The sequence below is a fragment of the Sturnira hondurensis genome, unplaced genomic scaffold, assembly GCF_014824575.4.
Source record: "Sturnira hondurensis isolate 20B ecotype Veracruz unplaced genomic scaffold, ASM1482457v3 Scaffold0021143, whole genome shotgun sequence".
NCBI lineage: Eukaryota > Metazoa > Chordata > Mammalia > Chiroptera > Phyllostomidae > Sturnira > Sturnira hondurensis.
Genome location: NW_028093774.1, coordinates 20369865 through 20391134, shown reverse-complemented (window position 1 = coordinate 20391134; position 21270 = coordinate 20369865). Strand labels below are relative to the sequence as shown.

At 44.1% G+C, this 21270-nt stretch overlaps 1 protein-coding gene, 1 long non-coding RNA gene and 1 pseudogene across 2 annotated transcripts in view; 2 read left to right on the top strand and 1 right to left on the bottom strand.

Annotated features, from left to right (window-relative positions):
• The window catches only part of TMED10 (transmembrane p24 trafficking protein 10), a 39348-nt gene extending 27378 nt beyond the window's left edge, over nt 1-11970 (bottom strand). The window contains exon 1 of the mRNA XM_037031803.1: nt 11686-11970. Coding sequence (XP_036887698.1) covers nt 11686-11919 — 234 coding nt within the window. The 5' untranslated portion in view covers nt 11920-11970. The remainder of the gene's footprint in view (nt 1-11685) is intronic.
• LOC118976980 (uncharacterized) lies at nt 11962-17431 on the top strand. Its single transcript, XR_005064395.1, has 3 exons — nt 11962-12502; nt 12848-13040; nt 15841-17431. It is a non-coding gene; the product is annotated as an uncharacterized LOC118976980 (long non-coding RNA).
• Nucleotides 17432-18211: 780 nt separating this feature from the next.
• On the top strand, nt 18212-19665 carry LOC118976720 (60S ribosomal protein L29-like; annotated as a pseudogene).
• The last annotated feature ends 1605 nt before the right edge of the window (nt 19666-21270 follow it).

Sequence of the window (21270 nt, the reverse complement as noted above, 5' to 3'; positions counted from 1 at the left end):
TGGCAAGTCTGTGTGCTTTTATTGGTACAGGTCACACACTGCTTTCATTTGTTGAATCAGCTCCATATCCTTCCAGTCGAGAGATATGGTTTTAAAAACAACAACAACAACAAAAACAAAACACCCTTCTTTTCCTGGAGTGCCACCATGGCAGTAGAGGTCAATCAGCTTGTGGCTTTGGAGTAGCTGGTGAAAATCTGAAGACGTAATCTCCTTCAAACAGGCTCCTACCTGCACTCCATCTCAGGTTTACGATCAGCCTATAGTTTAATACTGAATCTACAATGTGTACATATTATTTTAAGGATAACCATCAACCTTATAGCTCCTTAATGACAAACCCGGGAGTTTATAAACAGCAAGTCCCGTGTAGAAGCTCCATGCATTGAATAAAAACGAACTGAAACAGAAACACCTATCCTTTTGTGCCTTTGAGACAGTACAGCACAGCGGTTAGACTAAGGGTTCCAGAGTCAGATCTCAGGTCCGTGTTCAAATAACAATTGTGCCACTCACTAGCTGTAAGGCCCTGGGTTCCCTAACTTCTCTGTGTCTCATATGAAAAATAAGGACAACATTACTAACTTCATGAGGCTATGGTGAGGATTAAATTTAATACAGATAAAGGGCCTGCAACAGTGTCTGGCACATGGCAAGCACTCAATAAATGTTACTATTGTCATTGTTAGGATTATTATTATAATTGCTTGTTGGTGATAGTTCAGAGCTCCATAAACATTTAGGTCACTAACCATGCTTCCAACCTAACAGTGCTCATGGGTGGCAAACTAGATCAAGTTTGCTACACTGACTAAATCTGGGGATGGTTAGGGCCCAAATGGTTACTGCATAGGAACAGAGTGAAAAAGCCACAAGTAAACTCTCATGGAAGCAGCAGCGAGATTTAGAAACTGAAGTGGTACCGAAACGTCCAAGAGAGGAGGTGTTCAACGGAACCTCTAGCTAACAGGGGTAGCAAGACCTCTAAGACAGAGGACACTGCATTTCCTGCACTTGTTTCCAACCTGATAAGCAGTAAACTGCATGGGAGAGGGGAAGAGAAAACGGTATGAGCACTCATACATACTCTTCATTTGGCTAAGAGTTCACAAGTGAATCTTGTGCCACGGGGTCTGTTACTCTGATATCAAAAAAGCAGAAAGAACACCCAATCATCAAAGATGCTGTGGTTTTAAACTAGAGAAATATTCAATAGTATTAGAAATACCTTTAAATGACTACCACACGTCACCACTGTTCTTAAACATGAGGAACATGGACAACTTGGAGCCTAGAAGCTATATTTAATGGGCACAGAATGAATTTATCCTGATCTTTCAAACAAGAGCAAATACTAAGTCCAAATCTGTCAAATGCATCCCTGAAATCAAAGAATCACATCTAGATCTAACCCAAAACAAAGTCAAACTCAGGCCACAAACAGCATTTAGCAATATTAAATTTGAAATTTACAACACACGCCAGCAATGGCATAGCATAGCACAGAAATATTGCTTAAGGAAACTTGAAGAAGTGTTGAAAACCAGAAATAAAAAATTTCCAGACACTGGTATGATTATGGATAGATGGTCTCTTCCTGCTTCTATCAGCATTTGTTACATTAACTCAACACAGGCAATGCGTCATTCTTGACTGCGTGGGGGGAGGGGAGTTGGGGGGAAAGAGGAAGAAGAGGGGGGAAAGAGAGGAAGGGAGAACTGAAGACCAGTTGCTGCCCTAACAATATTTCTGCGGGGGTGAAGCCAGATCAAATGTTTTTTTTCATACTGTTCCAAAGTTATTTACGGTAAAAACCTCCAGTGTGACCCTTTTAGGCACAAACAAAGCCTTGTTCTTTCTTAACAACTAGTCCCTTGACTTCCCACACGTTACGCAGAACAATGAGACAGGGCACAGGACAAAGCAGATGACATCAACCTCCCTCCAGTCAGAGGCTTGTTTGGGAGCCCAAATTCTGGTGTGTGGCCAGCTGGCTGATGTCACAGAGGGCTCTACTGTCCAGGCCGCCAGGCTGCGGATGCATATGAGGGCAATGGCTCAGGACCAACCACCAGCCGGCGATTCACACAAGAAACAGCATAGAACCCACTGCACCCCACTAGATTACCTCTATAAACTCGTTCCATTTTCCAAGAGACTGGACTCAGTCTTCAGAAGTCGTCATAAAGATAAAGCGCACAATTTCAAATTCTAAGCTGCCCTCTTTCTCAAAACAGATGACTGTGGACAATTTAGGACTGATTTAAATGGCATGTCACACTGTTTAGCTTTTATGGAGAAGAAAACACAAGGTAAGGATTTTGGGTTTGTTTTTTTTTAAAGATTTTATTTCTTTAGAGGGGAAGGGAAGGAGCGAGGCAGATCAATGTATCAATGTATGGTTGCCTCTCGTGGGTCCCCTGATGTGAACTGGCCCGCAACCCAGGCATGTGCCCTGACTGGGAATCAAACCGCAATCCTTTGGTTCACAGGCCTGCACTCAATCCACTGAGCTACGCCAGCCAGGGCACAAGGTCAGGTTTTAATTTGAAACTAGAAATGTTGGATATGATATGGAAAAAAACTAGATTTCAATACCATTAAATGTTAATTTACCAATTACCCTTCTGTATTAAACCACCTATTTATTGACCTGTTTCTAACCCACTGGACAATAGTCCAGCAAATATAAATTTGAAATAGAAATATTTTTCCAAACAGAAGAACAGCCCTCCAATACAGACACCAGTAATAAGCTGAAATGTGTGCTCCAAATAAAATCATCTCAAAACTATAGCCACACACACACACAGACTTTATCTTTTCATACAGCTTTTAGCCCTCTTGAAAAATGATAATGAAAAAACATAGACCAATTAAATTATTTGGCAGAGGATGAAAAGTTACGAATGACTTAAATTATAGCACTGGGCTTTTCTTTCCCTTCTGGTGATGATTGTTACAACTCCTCACAGTTGCTTTTTTTATTTCTGTAATCTAATTCCAAAGTATAAATCACTCTTAAACATCAACTCATCTCATTCTCTAAAATGAATTCATTCTCTAATCTTCACTACTAAAGCATTCTAAATAATAAGTGGTAGTGAAGCCTATTACATTATTACAGTATCATCTAGTCTTAATGAAAATGTGGTTTTCAATGCAAAATTGACAGTTGAACTTCCAAGTCCCTACACAACAGGCTTTTATGATGGACCAGAAGTAATGAGGAAATGTTTATATTCACTATGAGTTGATACTTCCTGCTTCAACTCTGTGCAACAAAGTCTTAAAATATGGTATTTTAAGGCTAAAAATATTTGGCCTGGTTTAGCTTCTTTTTGTGGAGGGTGTATGGGATGAACTCAACTGGAACACTCAACACAAAACACATCTCAGTACAGGCCTGAAGAAGAAATCTCTGCAGCACAGTCCCTCCCACCCATCAATTCAGTCATTGCTGTCTGTTTAGAGAGGCCACCTTGGACGACACACTCTTTATGCCATCAATCATTCCCTCCCCCTACTGCTTGGTTTCTCATTATACACTTATCATGGCCTAAAATTATATATTTAACTTTTTTGTCTGTTCTCCAGCAGAGTTCAAGAATCTTGTCTACTGTTCGTTTCCATATGCCCAGCTAGGTCTGGCATATACTAAATATTAAAGAATTATTTATTGAATGAATGAAAGAATCACAAACAAAATACTCAGAATTCCTTCTATTAAAATGTTCTTTATCTGGGACTTCCAGCCAAGATGGAGGCGTAGGTGGAAACACTGTGCCTCCTCGCACAACCAAGTTTAAAGACAACAAAGTTTTAGTAACAAAAACTCAACCAAAACACAGAAAATTGAACTGTACTGAAGTCTGACAACAACAAACCATTCAGCCAGACTGGTAAGAGGGGCAGAGTCAGCGGCTGGCCGAGTGGGGTTGCACAGGAAAAAGTGGCCAGACCAACCCAGGCGTGCAGGCAGTGGTTGGCAGATCCCAGGCATGGGGTGGCAACAGGCAGACCCAGTGAGGGTGCAAGATGGCTGGCTGACCAGGGTCACACATTCATGCGCAGACAAACCAGGCGAAGGAGCGGAGGTAGCAGTGAGACAGACCACGCAGGCTAGGGCCCCAGCGACAGGAATTAAAGCCTAAAAGCACCAATTGGAAAAACTTTCAGGGTCAAGGTGCTGGGAGAAGCTCCCAGGCTCACAGAGAGTTCATTAGAGAGACCCACAGGGTCCTGGAGGGTGCACAAGCCCATACATCCAGGAACCCACACATCCAGGACCCAGCACCAGAGGGGCCTGGTTTGCTTGTGAGAAGCAGCAGAGAGGACTGAAATCTAAGAGACTGGAACAAACACCACTGCCCCTCTCTGACCCTGCCCTCACATACAGCGTCACAACCCAGCAACTGGGTCGCCCCGCCTGGTGAACACCTAAGGCTCTGCCCCTCATACATAACAGGCAGGAACAGAAAAAAACATTATGGCTCAAGAAGAACAACTCAAAGCCCTAGAGCCAATACTTCTAAGAGACCAAGAGATAGCCAACCTATCAGATGCACAGTTCAAAACACTGGTGATCAGGATGCTCATAGAACTGGTTGATTTTAGTCACAAATTAGAGGAACAAAGAAGGCTAAACTAAGTGAAATGAAGGGAAATGCATAGGAAACCAATAATGATGGAAAGGAAACTGGGACTCAAATCAAGGGAGTGGACAAGAAGGAAGAAAAAAATGACCAAACAGAAAAGAATGAAGAAACAAGAATTCAAAAAAATGAGGAGAGGCTTAGGAACCTCCAGGACATCTTTAAACGTTCCAACATCCAAATTATGATGGTACCAGAAGGGGAAAAGAAACAGCCACGAGTGGAAAACTTATTTAAACAAATAATAAAGGAGAACTGGCAAAGTCTGGCAAAGGAAATAGACTTTCCCAGTCTGGCAAAGGAAATAGACTTCCAGGAAGTCCAGGAAGCTCAGAGAGTCCCAAAGAAGTTGGACCCAAGGAAGAACACACCAAGGCACATCATAATTACATTAGCCAAGATTAAAATGGAGGAAAGAATCCCAGAAGCAGCAAGAGATAAGGGGACAGTCACCTACAAAGGAGTTCCCATCAGACTGTCAGCTGATTTCTCAAAAGAGACCTTACAGGCAAGAAGGGGCTGGAAAGAAGTATTCCAAGTCAGGAAATCCAAAGACCTACATCCAAGATTGCTCTATCCAGCAAAGCTTTCATTTAGAATGGAAGGACAGATAAAGTGCTTCTCAGATAAGGTCAAGTTCAAGGAGTTATCATCACCAAGCCCTTATTATATGAAATGCTAAAGGGACTTATCTAAGAAAAAGAGAAAAAATACAAACAGTGAAAGGACAGCAAACTCACAGTTATTAACAACCACACCTAAAACAAAAGCAAACCAAGAGGACAGCTAGATCAGGAGTGGAACCATAGAAATGGAGATCACATGGAGGGTTAGCAACAGGGGGGTGGGAGGACGAGAAGGGGGAGAAGGTACAGAAAATAAGTAGCATAGACAGTAGGTAAAAAATAGGTAGGAGGGAGGGCAAGAATAGTGTGGGAAATATAGAATCTAAAGAACTTGAGGCACGTGGTCATAAATTAAAGGGGGGATGATGGGGGAGGGGTGTGTAAGGTGGAGGGGAATGAAGGGGGAAATGGAACAACTGTAATGGCATAATCAATAAAATATATTAAAAAGAAAAAATGTTCTTTATCTGGTCACTGCAATGGTATATGACAGGAGAGTCAGATTAGCAATTCAATTTTCATTCAACATAGAGGAAAGAACACTAATATCTATGGCCCACCATAATGGGCCCTGCACAATAAAGAATCCATCTCAATTAGTCCTTCTAACAATTCTATGAAATCTATCATCATCTGCAAATAAGGGACCCAAGGAAAAGGGTTAAGTAATCCCTCTAAGACCATGTACCCTGTAGGTGATGGAGCTTCTGGGACTTGAACCCAAAACTACCTCACTTCAGGTCCAGGCTGGTACAGGTTCTTTCCACTATACCACAGGGCTTCTCAATAACATTAAGATATTTAACTCAGTTGCACAACAATGCATACAGAGTACAATGAACTGAGTTCACAAAGATGAATATGACATTAAAGGGTTCACAAAGCAAGCACCAAACTACGTCCAACAGAATGTAATGCAAGTAGACAGGGGAGGACAGTCAAAGACTGGATCAGGTTAAGAAAAACACTGTACTCAAAGAACTGCATGGTGTTTGGTGTGGCCAGAGTAGAGAATAGGAGGAGAGACGTGAAGGGGAAGGGAGAGGGAAAGATTAGAGATGAGGCTAGGACAGTATCAATTTATTTGCTCATTTATTCTTTATGTTGAAGTCCTACTGTGTGTCAGACACAGTATTAGAAGCATTTCAATGATGAATGAGACAGTCTCTGCTCAAGGAGCTTTTTAGTCTATCTGAGTAGATGGGCAAACACACACTACAACACAGAATGATATGTATGATAACACTGATGTACTTGTTGGGACATTAAGGTGTTTTTTGACAGGAAGAAGGTGAATTAGGACAATCAGGGCACTACATTAACAAAGATCCTTCTAAGAGAGGCTGCTCATTCAGATAAACAACCAAGTGCCAAACCCACTCAGCCAGGTTTTGCACTATACAAAGTCTCCAGTTCTACACTCACCCCAAACTATGGCTGCTTGAGTGAGAAGTGGACATATGACCACTGAGGAGACCGAGAATGTGGCCTGGCATAAGAGAAGCTGAACAATCCTAGTCTTGTGCTCAGTAGTTACGCTTCAGAAGCTGAAATGATGCATAGAGAGAATCCTTGAGGCAGAGCCTGGACCACAGTGATCAACATTTAAGAGAAAGCAGAACTGGCTGAACAGGTACTATGAAAAAGGTTGCAAATCACGATAAGGAGCTGGACCGAGCCCACAAATGTATCCTGTGGCCTGCACAGTATATTACAATTTTTGAAATGACACCCAGCTTGTGGTCTCTAAAACACCACTCCTCACAAAAAGGAACCAGAACTCCTTGGAGGAATAGCTGCTTCAGATTAGGAGTTGGACATACAACAGATGAACCTAGGACACCTTACTGTTCCACAAAACAGGGAAACTATTGAAGCCTAATGGGACCGTGTCAAAGGATATGGGAGCCAGAGATGCGAAAGCATAAGAAATGAATGCAACGGACTGAAACAACGACTCTATCAACTGAAACAAACAATGACAAAAAATGACTTCAGAAAAATAGTTAACCCTCTGGGCAACACTGGAAATGACAAAGGCAACAACAATTCCATACTCTGAAAAATGTCAATTTAAAGAAATGAATTCTGCACTTTTCTTCCCTTTCCGGTATGAATTATAATTTTAGGGTAATGAAATGGTCTTAATTGAGATGTATATTCTTTAAGAGCAATTCTGGTTAGCCCTGGCTGGTATGGCTCAATGGACTGAGTGCTGACCTGTGAACCACAGGGTCACCGGTTTGGTTCCCAGTCAGGGCACATGCCTGGGTTGTGGGCCAGGTCCCCAGTTCGGGGCATGTGACAGGCAACCAACTAATGTAGCTCACGCACATCAATGTTTTTCTCCTTCTCTTTCTCCCTCCCTTCCCTTCTCTCTAAAAAAAAATAAGTAAATTTTTTTCAAAAGAATAATTCCAGTTAATAAATATAGAAGGAGTAACAGAATTAGAAAATCATTCCATAATCTTAATGAAACAATAAATTCACACACCAGTCATCAATACATTAATAAGAAAACAATTAACGGGCAGCTTTGAAGCGGAGGCTTCAGGATGCTGTCACCTCAGTAGACACAATTGGCACCCCCTACTCGCCACACACCATCCAAAATGCCCACATCCTTATTCCTAAAGCCTGTGAATGTTATTTTACATGGCAAAATAAGTTTTGGAGGGGTGATTAAAGGGTTTTGGGATAAAGAGATTATCACAAGGACGCTCATAAGGGAAGGAGGAAAGCAGCAGAGTCCGTCCCAGATGAGATGATGGAAGCAAAGGGCTAGAGCTGCAGATAATATGCTACTGGCTTTGAATACGGAAGAAGGAAGGAGTCACCAGCCCAAGAATGCAGGTGATCTCCAGAAGCTGAAAAAGGCAAGAAAATGAATTCTTCCCTAGAGCCTTCTCATAAAATGAGAAGGAATACAGCCCTGGTGACACCTTGATTTCAGGACTTATGACCTCTAAAACTGTAAGATAAATGTTTTAAGGCTCTAAGTTCATGAAATTTGTTACGGCAGCAGTAAGACACTAGTACACACACACCCGAACCCACTGATCAATCTCAGCAGCACCATGGGGCACAAACAGCGCTGTGTGCTCAGCTGTGATACCATGTCAAGTACAAGACAGCACCTGTGCGGAACCCACACCAAAAAGACACACTTGCATTTAACTACATCTTTACATCCAATTCCTTCTATAAAAAATGTGTATCTACGGCCATACCACATTGAATGCGCCCAATCTCGCCTGATCTCGGAAGCTAAGCAGGGTCAGGCCTGGTTAGTACTTGGGTGGGGGACAGGACTGGTTAAACGACACCTCAAGGAAGCAGACAGACAAATCCAAAACATAGGACATTCTTCAAAGACAACTAACTCCAACAATGTAACTGCAAGCATAAAATAAAGGGAGGGCCAGTGGATGGCTCTAGATTAAAGAGGCTTGAGAGCTAACAAATTAATTGTAAAGAGATATTTTTAAGACAAGTGGAGAAATCTGAATACACTCTGGGTATTACTAGATGGCATTAAAAATTGTCAATAATCATGTGAGGTATGATCATGGCTGCCTAACATTGTGATTATGTTCATGTTTTTTTTTTTAAGATTTTATTTATTTTTAGAGAGAGGGAGAGGGAAGGAGGGGGAGAGAAACATCAATGTGTGGTTGCCTCTTGAGCACCTCGCACTGGGGACCCAGCCCACAACTCAGGCCTGTGCCCTGACTGGGAATCACACCAGCAACCCTTAGGTTCACAGGCCCATGCTCAATCCACTGAGCTATACCAGCCAGGGCCTACGTTCATGTTTTTAAGAGATTCATGTATAAGTATGGAGGACTAAAACACCATGTTATCTGGGATTTATTTTAAAACAATTCAGTATAAAATAAGAGAGGGGAAGCAGTTAAGATAAAACAAGTGTGGCAAGTGCATGCAGTATGTTGAATCTGGGTATTGATCTTACGGTCAACTGACTCTGCTCTTCTCCACAAAACTGAAAACAGCCTTGGCTGGTGTAGCTCAGTGGATTGAGCGCAGGCCTGCGAACCACACGATTGCGGTTCAATTCCCAGTCAGGGCACATGCCTGCGTTGTAGGCCAGTTCCCAGAAGGGGACTCATGAGAGGCAACCATACATCGATGGTCTCTCGTTCTCTGCTTCCCTTCCCCTCTAAGGATAAATAAATAAAATCTAAAAAAACAAACAAACCCTGAAAACAAACCAATGCCTAAACCAATTTGAATTAGTTGGTGACATTCAAAAAATGTCACCAGGAGCTTTCACATAAAAATCTGCACTTCTGCCTTCATTTGAAAAATTGTATGTGGCACCAAGGCCCATATCAAGAGAGGCATACTGGCCACTCCAATACTTTTAATTATCTCCCATTTATCACCACTGCTGCGGTTTTTCTTACACCTGGCTCAGTCATGCATTTAATTTTACCTGCCTGACAACTGGGTCAAGCAGGTAAAACACCGGGGTAGTGCGATTAACCTGGTTAGTCGCAAGAGAACAGAGCAGACATGGGGAAAGCAACTGAGTAACGGCAAAATGCTATCATGCACATATAGACTCCTGCTGTTAAATTCCTTCAGCAGTTTCGGATACAGACATAATTCCCATAAGCCCATGCTACACTATGCTTCCTATATTTGTAAGTGCTTACTAGAAGCAAGGCAGTATGCTTGACATTCTGGAAAATACAAACATGAAAATAATTCCTGCCCACAGGATACTAACGGTCTAATAAGGAAGACAAGGTATAAACATAAGTGGTTTTAAGATGAAAATAAGTGAGGTTAGGGTACTGTTCAGGGTGGCTCATATATAAAATGAAGAGTGGAGAGTGACCAAGTATTATGTAAACTTCAGGAACAGATCATGAAGTATACTACAGGGCATGTTGGGAAATTTCAACTTTATCAGATGAGCCCTGGCTGGTGTGGGTCAGTGCATTGAGCACTGGCCTGTGAACCAATGGGTCGCCCGTTCGATTCCCAGTCAGGGCACATGCCTGGGTGACAGGCCAGGTCCCCAGAGAAGCGACTAAGTGATCTATGTATTTTGTATATAGATGTTTCTCTCCCTCTCTCTAAAAATAAATCTTAAACTTTATCAGATGATCAATTATGAGCCGCTGAAAGCTTTTAAAATGTACATAAGTACAGATCAGAGGAGGCAACACTCTTCAGTTTCTTTCGTTGCTCAAATTCTGATCTCATGCATTACATCCTTTGAAAAGCCAGAAGCATAATCCCCAACACATTGTATTCAAGCCTCTAATATTAGGCCATGATGGCTTTCTTGGTCAGACATCAGGTTGGTATCTGAAGAGACTTATAAAAGGATAAGTCACTGAGCAATAGTCCTGAAAAGTTTCTATTACCACTATTGGCTTCCAATACCTTAAACAGAAACTATGGTATTCTTATACCTAAGTGCTACTTAAAAAGTAAAAATATTTCTTCCTATTTAGTCTAAGACACATTCTGTTATAAACAAAACCAAAACCACGTGCTTACTGTGAATGAATACAATTACCTAGAAAACAATCAATCTTAACTGATACCAAATTATATTAACTTTCAAAGCACAATCTAGTCACCCCAATGGCAAAATGGGACCAAACTGGCATTATGGCAATAGTTGTCACCACTAGAGCATCGTTGAAATTTACTTAAAACTGGGCCAAGTCCAGACTCTGGGGTACCAGGAAGGAAAGGTCTAGAGACTGAGACCATTTGTCACCAATAATCAACTTCAGTCAACAAGAATCACAAATAAAAAGTAGGAAGAGAACAAAATTCCAGCACTTTTCCTTCACCTTAACTCCCAAACTAAGAATCATCTCCAGCTTTGGCATCAGTTTATTCTGTTACCTCTCTGAGTCTCAATTTCCTTATGTGTAAAATGAAGCTACTTAAGTACCTACTTCATAGAGGAGTGTACGAACTAAATGGGAATGTGTGTAAAGCAGCACAAGATCCGATCTGACAAACAGCTAGTGGTCAGTAAATAACAGGTTTTATTCTTCACTGTAAGCTTCAATGCCTCCATTAATTATCTCCCTGCAGGTGTCAATGTGTCTTATGATGCTAACTGCAACAAATATTTACCGTCCGAAGACTTCTTCGAAGAACCAAGTTACAGGTCAAAGTACCTAAGATCAGAACAAATACAGGGTCGCCCCAGCTCAGCTGTCACCACATCCGCTAAGGCCCCGCGTCCCTTCTTCGGTTCCCCGGCATTGGCGCCCAGCCCCGCCCCGCGACGGCCGACCAGCACGGCGAGGGGGCGGTTTCCACCGCGCGCCCAAAGCTCTCGGCCCCGACGCTCCCCTCCCCGCCCAATCCTCGGCCTCCCCTGGCCTAAGGTCTTCCCGGTGCCGCACCTTGAGGTGGGTGCGCAGGCCGCCAACGCCCCCAGACTGGTCGTTGATTTCGTAGGCGCCGGTCACCAGTAGGTCCTTGTGGATCTCCTCGCGGAGGCACTTGCGGGAGTTCACAGGCAGGTGGAAGGAAATGGCGAAAACCGATCTGGGGACGAGCAAGAGAAACAGCAGCAACGCTATCGGGCAAGGCCCACGCTGGGCTTGTGGGCCAGACAGGCCAGATAAACCAGACATGGTGCCGGAGACTGTTCACCACCCGGGCCTCTACCACGCCGGAACCGGGACGGCCCACGTGACTCATCCCTGACCCACAAGTGGCGCCGGCGCCATTTTGGAGACTGGCAAATGGAGGAAGACTATATAGTAAATCTTTTGAACGGGAAGAAAGACTGTGATACCATGTCACACCCACAAGTTAGAATGGTTACGTAAGATTTTTCTAAAATTTTCCGGTAGATACGTTCTTTTTGTTGAGTTCAGTGATTGTTCAGTCAGCCATAGCAAGCAAGGGCAGACCTGGAAGTAATTCTCCTTAAACTTACGGAAGCAGAGCCAGCAAATTTTAGGCTGATGATACCATAGCAACCAAGGCCCAATAGGAAACGGCCACAAGGCCCTTTGCTGGACCGGCGGGGTAGCCACGAATGGAGTGCGTCGGGCGGGGCGGAGCGTGCGTACTCCGTGTGCCTTGTCGCCCTGTGTGACGGTTGGGACACTGACCGTTTGAGAGGGAAACTTCGGCAGGCTGAGTGGAGAGATTCTGTGGCTACGGAACGAGCGGGCGCCAGTGCCTCAGAGAAGGTGTAGAGGTCCCCTGGTGAGTGCGAAGTGGACAGGCGGCCGATCCATGCCCCTAACCGGCATATGTGGGCTGGAGTAACGGCTCTCTGAATATCCATTTTATTTAGCAAACATTGAGCGCCTTTAGTATTCTAGATAATGTTCAAACTGACTTTGGATTTTGAATTTCAGTTGAAATAAAACACCGTGTTTTAATTCAGTCTCAGGGATGGAGCTAATTTGGTTTACCAAATGAATGTTGTCAAGGGAAGGCAAATATTTGTGTTTTAAAGGCACAAACATTTTAGGGATCAAATTTGCTAGTCTTTAGTAAGCAAATGTACACAGTAATCAAACTTTCGCTTAACAAATATTTATTCAGTACCTAGTTTGTGCCAGACGCTGTACCATGCGTGTATACCAATGTTATTGACTGAACAGACCGCTGGGATGCTATCAAGTAATCAGGAAGATGAAAACGAACTACATAATAGCCTGTGTTTGGAAGCATCTACTTTGGGTAATGTTTATTGAACATCTACAGAAATACCCAGAGGATGGACTACCTGCTCTTGGTAATTACCGTGAATGCTCTATATTTATAACTCCTTTCAGTCCATTTAGTTTCTTCCCCCGGATCTGAAGTCCTGAAAACAAAACAAGAACAAACAAAGGAGCTGCAAAGCATTTAAAATGTTGACCAATATCATGTTACAACTTTTATTAAGTGTCCACTTAGGAACATTTAGTTTGATTGTTTTATCTCTGATCTAAGATAAGATTGCTAGGTACATCCTGACCATTTTCATTGGCCTTTTCCCTGCAGGGTGGGGAGTCAGTACCAAGCAGCTGTGTGTATTCTCGGTCCTGAGGCTCTGCTGACTGTCAGCAAGAGGTTTGCAATCCATAACCTAGTTGTGTGGTTTTTTCCTTCAAATTCCTATCTTACATTTAGGTAACAGTTATTTGTGTTTTTAACTAGTTTCACATATCTCATTTCACATTTTCAAAAACCATGTGACATAGGCTGGGCAAGTCTATTCATGTCACAGATAAGGTTCTGAGAGTCCAAAGAAATTCTGAGGTTCTGAGAGGCCCAAAGTCCCATAGTTTAAAAGTGGCAGTCAGTCCAAGGGCCTGAGCCTTCTTCAGGAAGACTTAGAAAAATTGAGATTTAGAAAAATTGTTACTTTCCTAAATCACAGCTCTCGAATCCTTTCTTGTCCTGTATTCTCAGTCATGTAACACTTCCTTGTCCCTCTTCCTTCTTTTATACTTTCCTCCTTAGCACTCACCACTCTTTAACCTAGCTGGGTTATCTGTTTGTGAGGGGCAGGGAGTTTTATCTATTTTGTTCACTGTGTCATTTTCTGAATCTAAAAGAGTACCTGGCACTTAGCAAAATAAATAGTGGTTCAAGGAAGGCCTAGCAGAAGGCCTAACAGCAAATTCCTTACATTATTCCTTACATGTTTTCACACAAATCCATAACATTTAAAGTGTAGGTGTGGTTTCAGTTGCATCAACAACATACATGTCTTGTATTTGAGTTGAAAAATGTGTTCTCGTTTCCATATAAAGACAGAAAAAAACCTCCCCTCTGTGCTATGGAACTATGGGACAGAGTAGATACACCTAGGGAACCCAGCCTTTTAAATTGCATCTGCATGAGAAAGGGTACCATTTTACATCTGTGAAGGGAAAGGGCCTCATTTTAAATTGGAGAGCAAATGGGAGGTGTCCCAAAACTAAAGAAAATGTTTATTCCCAGCCTAACAGTCCTCTGCCATCCCCTCATCCTGAACCTTCCCCAACCAGACCCACCTAAGATTCCTGAAGCCCCATGAGCCTCTGGAGGCAAAGACATGTCACGAGGACACACACCCTGCCCAGTCTGTCCCTATACCGAAGATTTCTCAACCTTCTGTTTGTATGAGAGAGAGTGTGTTGAAAACACACCTCCCCCCAGATAGTGAATCTGAAGCTCATTAAAAATCTGCTTGTAGTAAGATTCTGTGGCTGGGAATTCTTGGAAGCGCTTCTGCCCTCTCAATGCCTTTTGCCAGCCTCATTCCCCAGTGTGGTGGCTTGAGGCTCCCCAGCTGTACTCCAAAAACAGCCAAGGCTTCCTGATTCCAGTGCCCCCTCCCACTCATGTGTCTGGCCCTTCGCATTGTGTATTTGAATAGCTAAAACAAGATGGGTTCTATGAAGATACAAAAGACCCTTTTGGAAAGCAATTGGGCAACAGTTCTCATGTCTCATGCTTTTTGACCTACAGAGCAATTCCAAGGACCTCTTTTATGGGTCTCCTAAATTCAGGGCCCCCCACGTGCTGGTCCTGGAACCTCTGCATTGCACTCTAGGTGATCTCATCCAGTCCCATGACTGTCAATTAACCCATGGACCGTAACCTCCCAAACGTGGATCTCCAGCTCTGACCTCTCCCCTAAATGCCAGTCTGTATCAGGCTTCCTATCTGACATCTCCACTTGGATGACTAATCGGCAACTCATACTTAACTCTTAATTTCCCCTTCTCCCCCACTCCCAAATCTACTTCTTCCCCATCTCAGTAAATTGCACCACCTTCTACTTCTTCACTGAGGCCGTCCTTGTTTCCTCTTTCAGCAAATCCTGCCAGTTCTGTGTCCTAAATTTATGACAATCAGTTTCTACTTCTCTCTAAGCTAGTGGTTGGCAAACTACCACCCACCTAAGCAGGCCAAATCCCCCATGCAACCTCCTGGGTTTTTTTTTTTTTATCATCCAAGAGCTAAGAAGAGTTTTTACATTTTTTAGAGGGTCCTTAAAAAGAGGAGGAGGAAGACTTGGAGAGAGAAAAGAAGAATGTGCTATAGAGAGTTTATGTGGCTCACCAAACCTAAAATATTTATTATCTGACCCTTTACAAAAAAAGTTTGCTTCTCTCACCTAAAAAAGACAACTTTCCTCTATTGTCTTTACTTCCATACTTCCATCTGTGTCCCGCCTGTAATCATGCTCCTTAATATACCTTAACTGATTTATTTCTTTAAATGTGAATGAGTGCTGGCTGGTGTGGCTCAGTAGATTGAGTGCTGGCCTGTGAACCAAATGGTCTTTGGTTTGGTTCCCAGTTGGGGCATGTGCTGGGGTTGCAGGCACATAAGAGGCAACCACATATCTGATGCTTCTTTCCCTCTTTTTCTCCCTCCCTTACCTTCTCTCAAAAAATAAATAAATAAAATCTTAGATTTTTTTTAAAAATATAAATCAGATCAATCAGAATAAAGCCCAAATACCTTGCCACAGCCAAAGGCCACTGTGCTCTGGCTCTTGCCTACCTCTCTAATCTCAGATTCTCACGGTGCTAAATTTTTATCTTCCTGGGTAGGAAACACGAACTCCAGTACCTGTTCTCCATGCCAATTAATGTCCTCCATCGATGTTGTCAAGATAAACTATCAAGACCCTGCCTTGCAACTGCAGCCTATAAATCCTGATCACCAGGGTCAAAGTAAGAGCTGAGAGCACCAAGGAATCTGGATTTGGCACAGTTTTTATTAGGAAGAAATTTAGAGATGATGCAAGCAAAAGATACAAAAAAATGTGTCCCAACAGAATAAGTTTCAGAAAAACATAACTGTCACATGAACTGTGACACTGCTACCCACATACTTTGAGGACAAAATAAAGTTGAAAAGGACAGGATGAGAAGGGAAGTGTCTCCTCTGCCCCATAATCACTGTTTGCTTATGGAGAACACCAGTCCTAGAGCCCAGTGCAGAGAGAGGAGGTTCTGGAGACCAGGGAGGCAGAATCTTAAGGCAGAAATTAGATGGAAAGACAAAAATCCACTGGACCAGATGGAAAAAAACAATTCCACTGGACCAAGGCAGAAAGTAGATGGGGAAAAAAAAAAGCCATTGGACCAGTCGAAGTGGAGGTACCACGGGACAAAAAAGAGTTGCCAAAATGGGACACCAGGGGAGAAGGAAGTAGGGTCAGGTAGGTAGGATGGGAACTCTTCACCTTGTGTCTGTACCCACTGATGCTACAAAGAAGGACAAAGTATTGAGAAAGGAAGGAGGGAGAGAAGAAAGAAGGAAATTGCTAGTACTTTGTGAAGTAGCCCCAGAGTTGAGGTTTTCCAAAGGAGAATTAATAGAGAATCAAATGACATCTACCCCCAAACATGTGCCTATTTTATACTGCACACCTAGAGACAGCCTTGCCTGAAGACTGTACACTCACAGGTCCTCAATAGAGCTTGAGATTATTTCAAAAGCACTTGGAAATCTTAAAGCTTGTTAGAGCAGGGGACCACATTGTTGTTGGCCTTCACCCCTGGTTCTGAGAAGGTTTTGGATTTCCTCTCCAATGCTTCCCCCACCCCCGATGGGCCACTAAGCAGTATCTGGTGTCCAGCAGTCTCTGAGATCCACCAAAACTTATTCTCTTTTGAGAAAAATTCTATCTTGCAAGAGATACGGACCATATAGAAAAGAGCACTAGCTGGAGGCACTTAGATGATGCTCATGCTTCTTTCGCTTTATTATTCACACGACTCACCTTGGCACACTGGAATCCCCTTAGCAGCTTTTAAGAAGACTGCCAATGCCTAGGTCTCACCTAGGACCCAACCCAGACCACTGAAAACATAATGTCTGGGTATGGGCCATAGGGATATCATATTTCGGGGGCTCCCTAACTTTGCTGCGCGTTGGAATCATCTGGGGATCTTCTGGAATGTCCCCCAGATGATGTCAATGGTGTGGGATACAACCAAAGCATCAGAATTCTCGAGACCTTTCCTGTGATCCAACATGCACTCTGGGCTGAAAACTAATGCTCCAACCCAACCCTCGCCCACTTCTATTTCAGCACCCAACCTTTCAATGCGTTTCTAGTGGCATGTGCCCAATAAATATTTCTCGGTTTGATTTACATCCCTGTTTCTCCTGCTGAAACTCTGCCGCCCTTTCTCCTAGGAACTGGCATGGAGTGGTTCCCCTAGTAACTAGAGCATGTGGAACGCCAGCTTGGGGACACAGTCCGTTCCTCTGCCAGCTATGCTCTCGGCTCCAGCGCTGGCCAAGAGGGAGGAATGGGAAGCGAGAGCTTCAGATGAGGAGGAAGCTCGCTCCGCAGGCACATGAGGGAGCCTTTCCTTCTCCCTTGCAGAAAGTCGTTGTGGCACATGGACAAAGGAAGTATTAATAAGCTTTTCTAAAGAGGTACTTCTCTAAGATTTGGTGTTTCACAGACCACAACCAGTGCTGTCCGTTCTACAGATGGCCAACTTCTGCATTTTGGGGATGGGCTTCTGAAGATAGATCAACTTGCATCCCTAAAGCAGAAGACGCAGCTCTGGGAATCATCAGAGTCTCTAAGCCAGAGGTCAAAAGCTACTACCCACAGACTGGTCAGGGCCAAGAAAGACAACCACCAAGTAGTCATTACAAATAACCGACTCCTTTGGAGTGAAGTTACGGTGATGACATTACAGCTTTGCGATAACCAGGGCTTCATGGCAAAACCAGTCTGAAAGGCACAGACTGGGCATTCCACTGCTGCGTGCTCTAGAGCGCGGTCTGGCCCTGCCCTGCCCCGACGTACGCGTGGCTTTCAACTGGAAATTATGCTTTCTAGGTGTTGACATCTCCTTTGTAAAATGCAAATCCAGAGACTGAGGACAGAACCTTTCTTTGACTCCTCACAAGCCTGCACCCAAGGAGAGGTGGGGAAGTGGCGAGTTTGCAGAGATGCCCCCACCACATTATCACCAGCTGTGCTCCACCACCTGTAGAGCCCGCAGTCCTGGTGGGGGATTTGGCAGCCACAGTCAAACTGTCTGCAGGCTGTACCTCCACAACTCAGGGTTAAATTGCAAACACCTTCCCAGGGTGAATGGTGTGACTAGGATACAAGCCTCTGTATTAGTTTCCTAGCGCTGCCATTATTTAGCCTGAACTCGGTGGCTTAAAACAACAGAAGTATATTTAGTTGCGGTTTTAGAGGCCAGCAATCTGAAATAAAGGTGTCAGCAGAGATGTGCTTTATGTGAAGGTTTTAGGGGAGAACTTTTCCTTGTCTCTTCCAGCTTCTGGTGGCCCAGGCACTGCCTGGCTTTTGGCTGCATAAAACCAATCTCTGCCTTGGTTTTCAAGTGGACTCCTCTCCTCTCTGTCTCTCTCCTTGTCTAAGGACACTTGTCATTGGATTTAGGTCCCATCCAGATAATCCGGGATGATTTCATCTCAAGACCCTTAACCTACTTAAAACTGCAAAGATTCTTTTTCTGAATAAGGTCAAGATTTCAACATATCTTCTGTGGGGACACAGTTCAACCCAGTACAGCCTCCAAATAGGGAAGGAGACAGGGACACGCAAAATCCTATCTACCCTGAAATCCCAAGTCAAACGCCATGGTATCTAGGAGATACCGCCACTTCCCATCACCTAAACCTTATCTCCATTGGGCCGTCTGGGTATTCCCATACTGCCCATGAGTTCTCCCCTAACTTCTAGACCAGCTGCATGAGGAGTCCCTAAGGGTCTTGTTAAAAATATAAACTTCTGAGGCCCTTTGGGAGCTGTAGGCTTTGGTGTAGACACGTCCAAGTTCAAAAATCACACCACACACAACCAGTCCTGAGAATGACATGAAAGGCATCAAAAAACCCTGAGCACAAAGATACGAATCTTAATGGGGAAGACCTCAGGTTCCTGAGGAACATGTGCTTTGCCAAAAAGGACAACAAGAAGGGTCTAAAGAAGATGCAGCCCAACAATGCCAAGGCCAGGAGTGCACGTGCCGAAGCTATCAAGGCCCTCATAAAGCCCAAGGAGGTCAAGCTGAAAGATCTCAAAGAACAGCAGCCACAAGCTCAATTGAGTTGTTTACATCACTCTTCCCAAGCTTGGGGAAAATGTTCATGCCTGCCTTGCCAAAGGTCTTCATCTCTGCTGGCCAAAGGCCAAGGCCAAGACTCAAACCAAGACCCAGGCTGCAGCTGCAGTGGTGTCTGCGACTGTGGTTCCAGCTCGGGTTCAGGCTCCCAAATGTGCCCAGGCCCCTATGAAGGCTTCCAGAGTAGAGGCCTCTGTCTGTTGATGTGAGGATGGAAGAACTGGGCTGCTGTCTACGTGGGCTGGGTCCTCCTGTGCTGTTTGTACAAATAAACCTGAGGCACGATCTGCCAGTCAGAAAAAACCCCAAAAACCAAAACCGAAACAAAACTCCACACATTTCTGTCCTCCATGCTCCAGCTCCTACCACTGCCACCAACGCCAGTGTCAGGTTCGCTGGGCATGGGGCCCTGGAACGGGCGTCTTCCGTCACCTCCCTGGGAGATTCTGATGCAGCCGAGGTTTCGGAAGCCCCGTGCCAGGCTGTGAGCCCCACGGCCAGTTCTCACATGTACCTCTAGGGGTCTTAACATTTGCTGCAGCTGATGAGAGGCGGCATGGAAGTGTGCGGTCCTGGGGTCAGAATGCCTGAGTTGTCCTACCTGCTCACCGTGACTTCGGGCTCGTTACCTGCAGTGTCTGTTCCTCAGCTTCCTCGTGTAAATGGGAACAAGTATAGTGCCTACCTCAAAAGGTGGTCACTGGGATTCAAAGAAATAAAACATAAAACACTTAGAACAGTGTCTGGCATATAGTAGGCCTTCAGTAAATTTAAGCTGTTAGGAAGTCGAACAGACTGGCAGTTGCTGATATTTTTGCTGTGTTCCTAGAACCCTCCCTCCCAGGAACATACCTTGATTTTTCCACCGTCATCAGCCTTTGCTGTCTGCACATGTACTGAGTACTTCTTTATTATCTGTCTGCTGTGCTAAGCTCAGATAAAACTAAGCTTTATCTCATTTTGCCTTCACAAGGATGGTATGAGGCAGATGATATTATAATCTCCCATGTTATGGATAAGTGAAACCAGAAAAGACACCAGAGTTCAGGCTGCCTGTCACTACCAAACCCAATAAGCAATGACAGCAATTGAATCTTTATGGACATTTTATTCAGATGGCTGGCGATCTGAGAAGATGGTGGGTTCATACCCTAACAGACCATCTTAAATTCCATTTTAAAATGGCCCTTTTTATAAGGAAAACAAAGTGAAGATAAGGGGTTTGGAATTCAGGGAAAAGTTAATTGTATTTAAAAAAAAAACAAACCAGCATTCTCACCCCCGGGCGCTGGTCTTTAGCTGTGTCCTGGGCGGTGGTCACCTCACCCTGGAGCACAATGGCTCAGATACCATCTTGAATTGCTTGCGGTCCTCCTGAGGCACAAAGGTAGGACTGCTTATGGTGTCCTGGAGTCAGGGTGGGTCACACCTTCAGTTCCTGGAACAAAAGCTTTTATGGGCATTGATTACTAAGCTTATTAGCTATTATGTAAACTAAAATTTTCCAACTCTGAAGTCCCCTATCATAAGGACACAGGGTCAAACAGGTTAAGTAACGAACCCAAAGTCCCTCCGCCAGTGGATGGCGAGGTGCGGACGTGAACTATCAGCTCAGTCCCCACTGTCACTGCCACCCTACACTCCCACGCCACTGCTGACGGCATTCCACATAGCATTGTCAGGTCCTGCCATCTCTCTGGACCAACATCCTAAATGCCCCCTCACACAGCTTTCCCACATCGAGTTTCATCTTTTCTGGACCTTTCACACCATGCTTTCCCATGCTTTGCCTTCTCGGTGTGGGACTCTTCGAGAAGATGTCCTCTTCTCAGAGGTACTGAATCAAACCACGCTCCTCTTTCATCTTCCCGGGGACCCCTTCCAATCCTACGTCTGTCCCCAGGGTGCCCC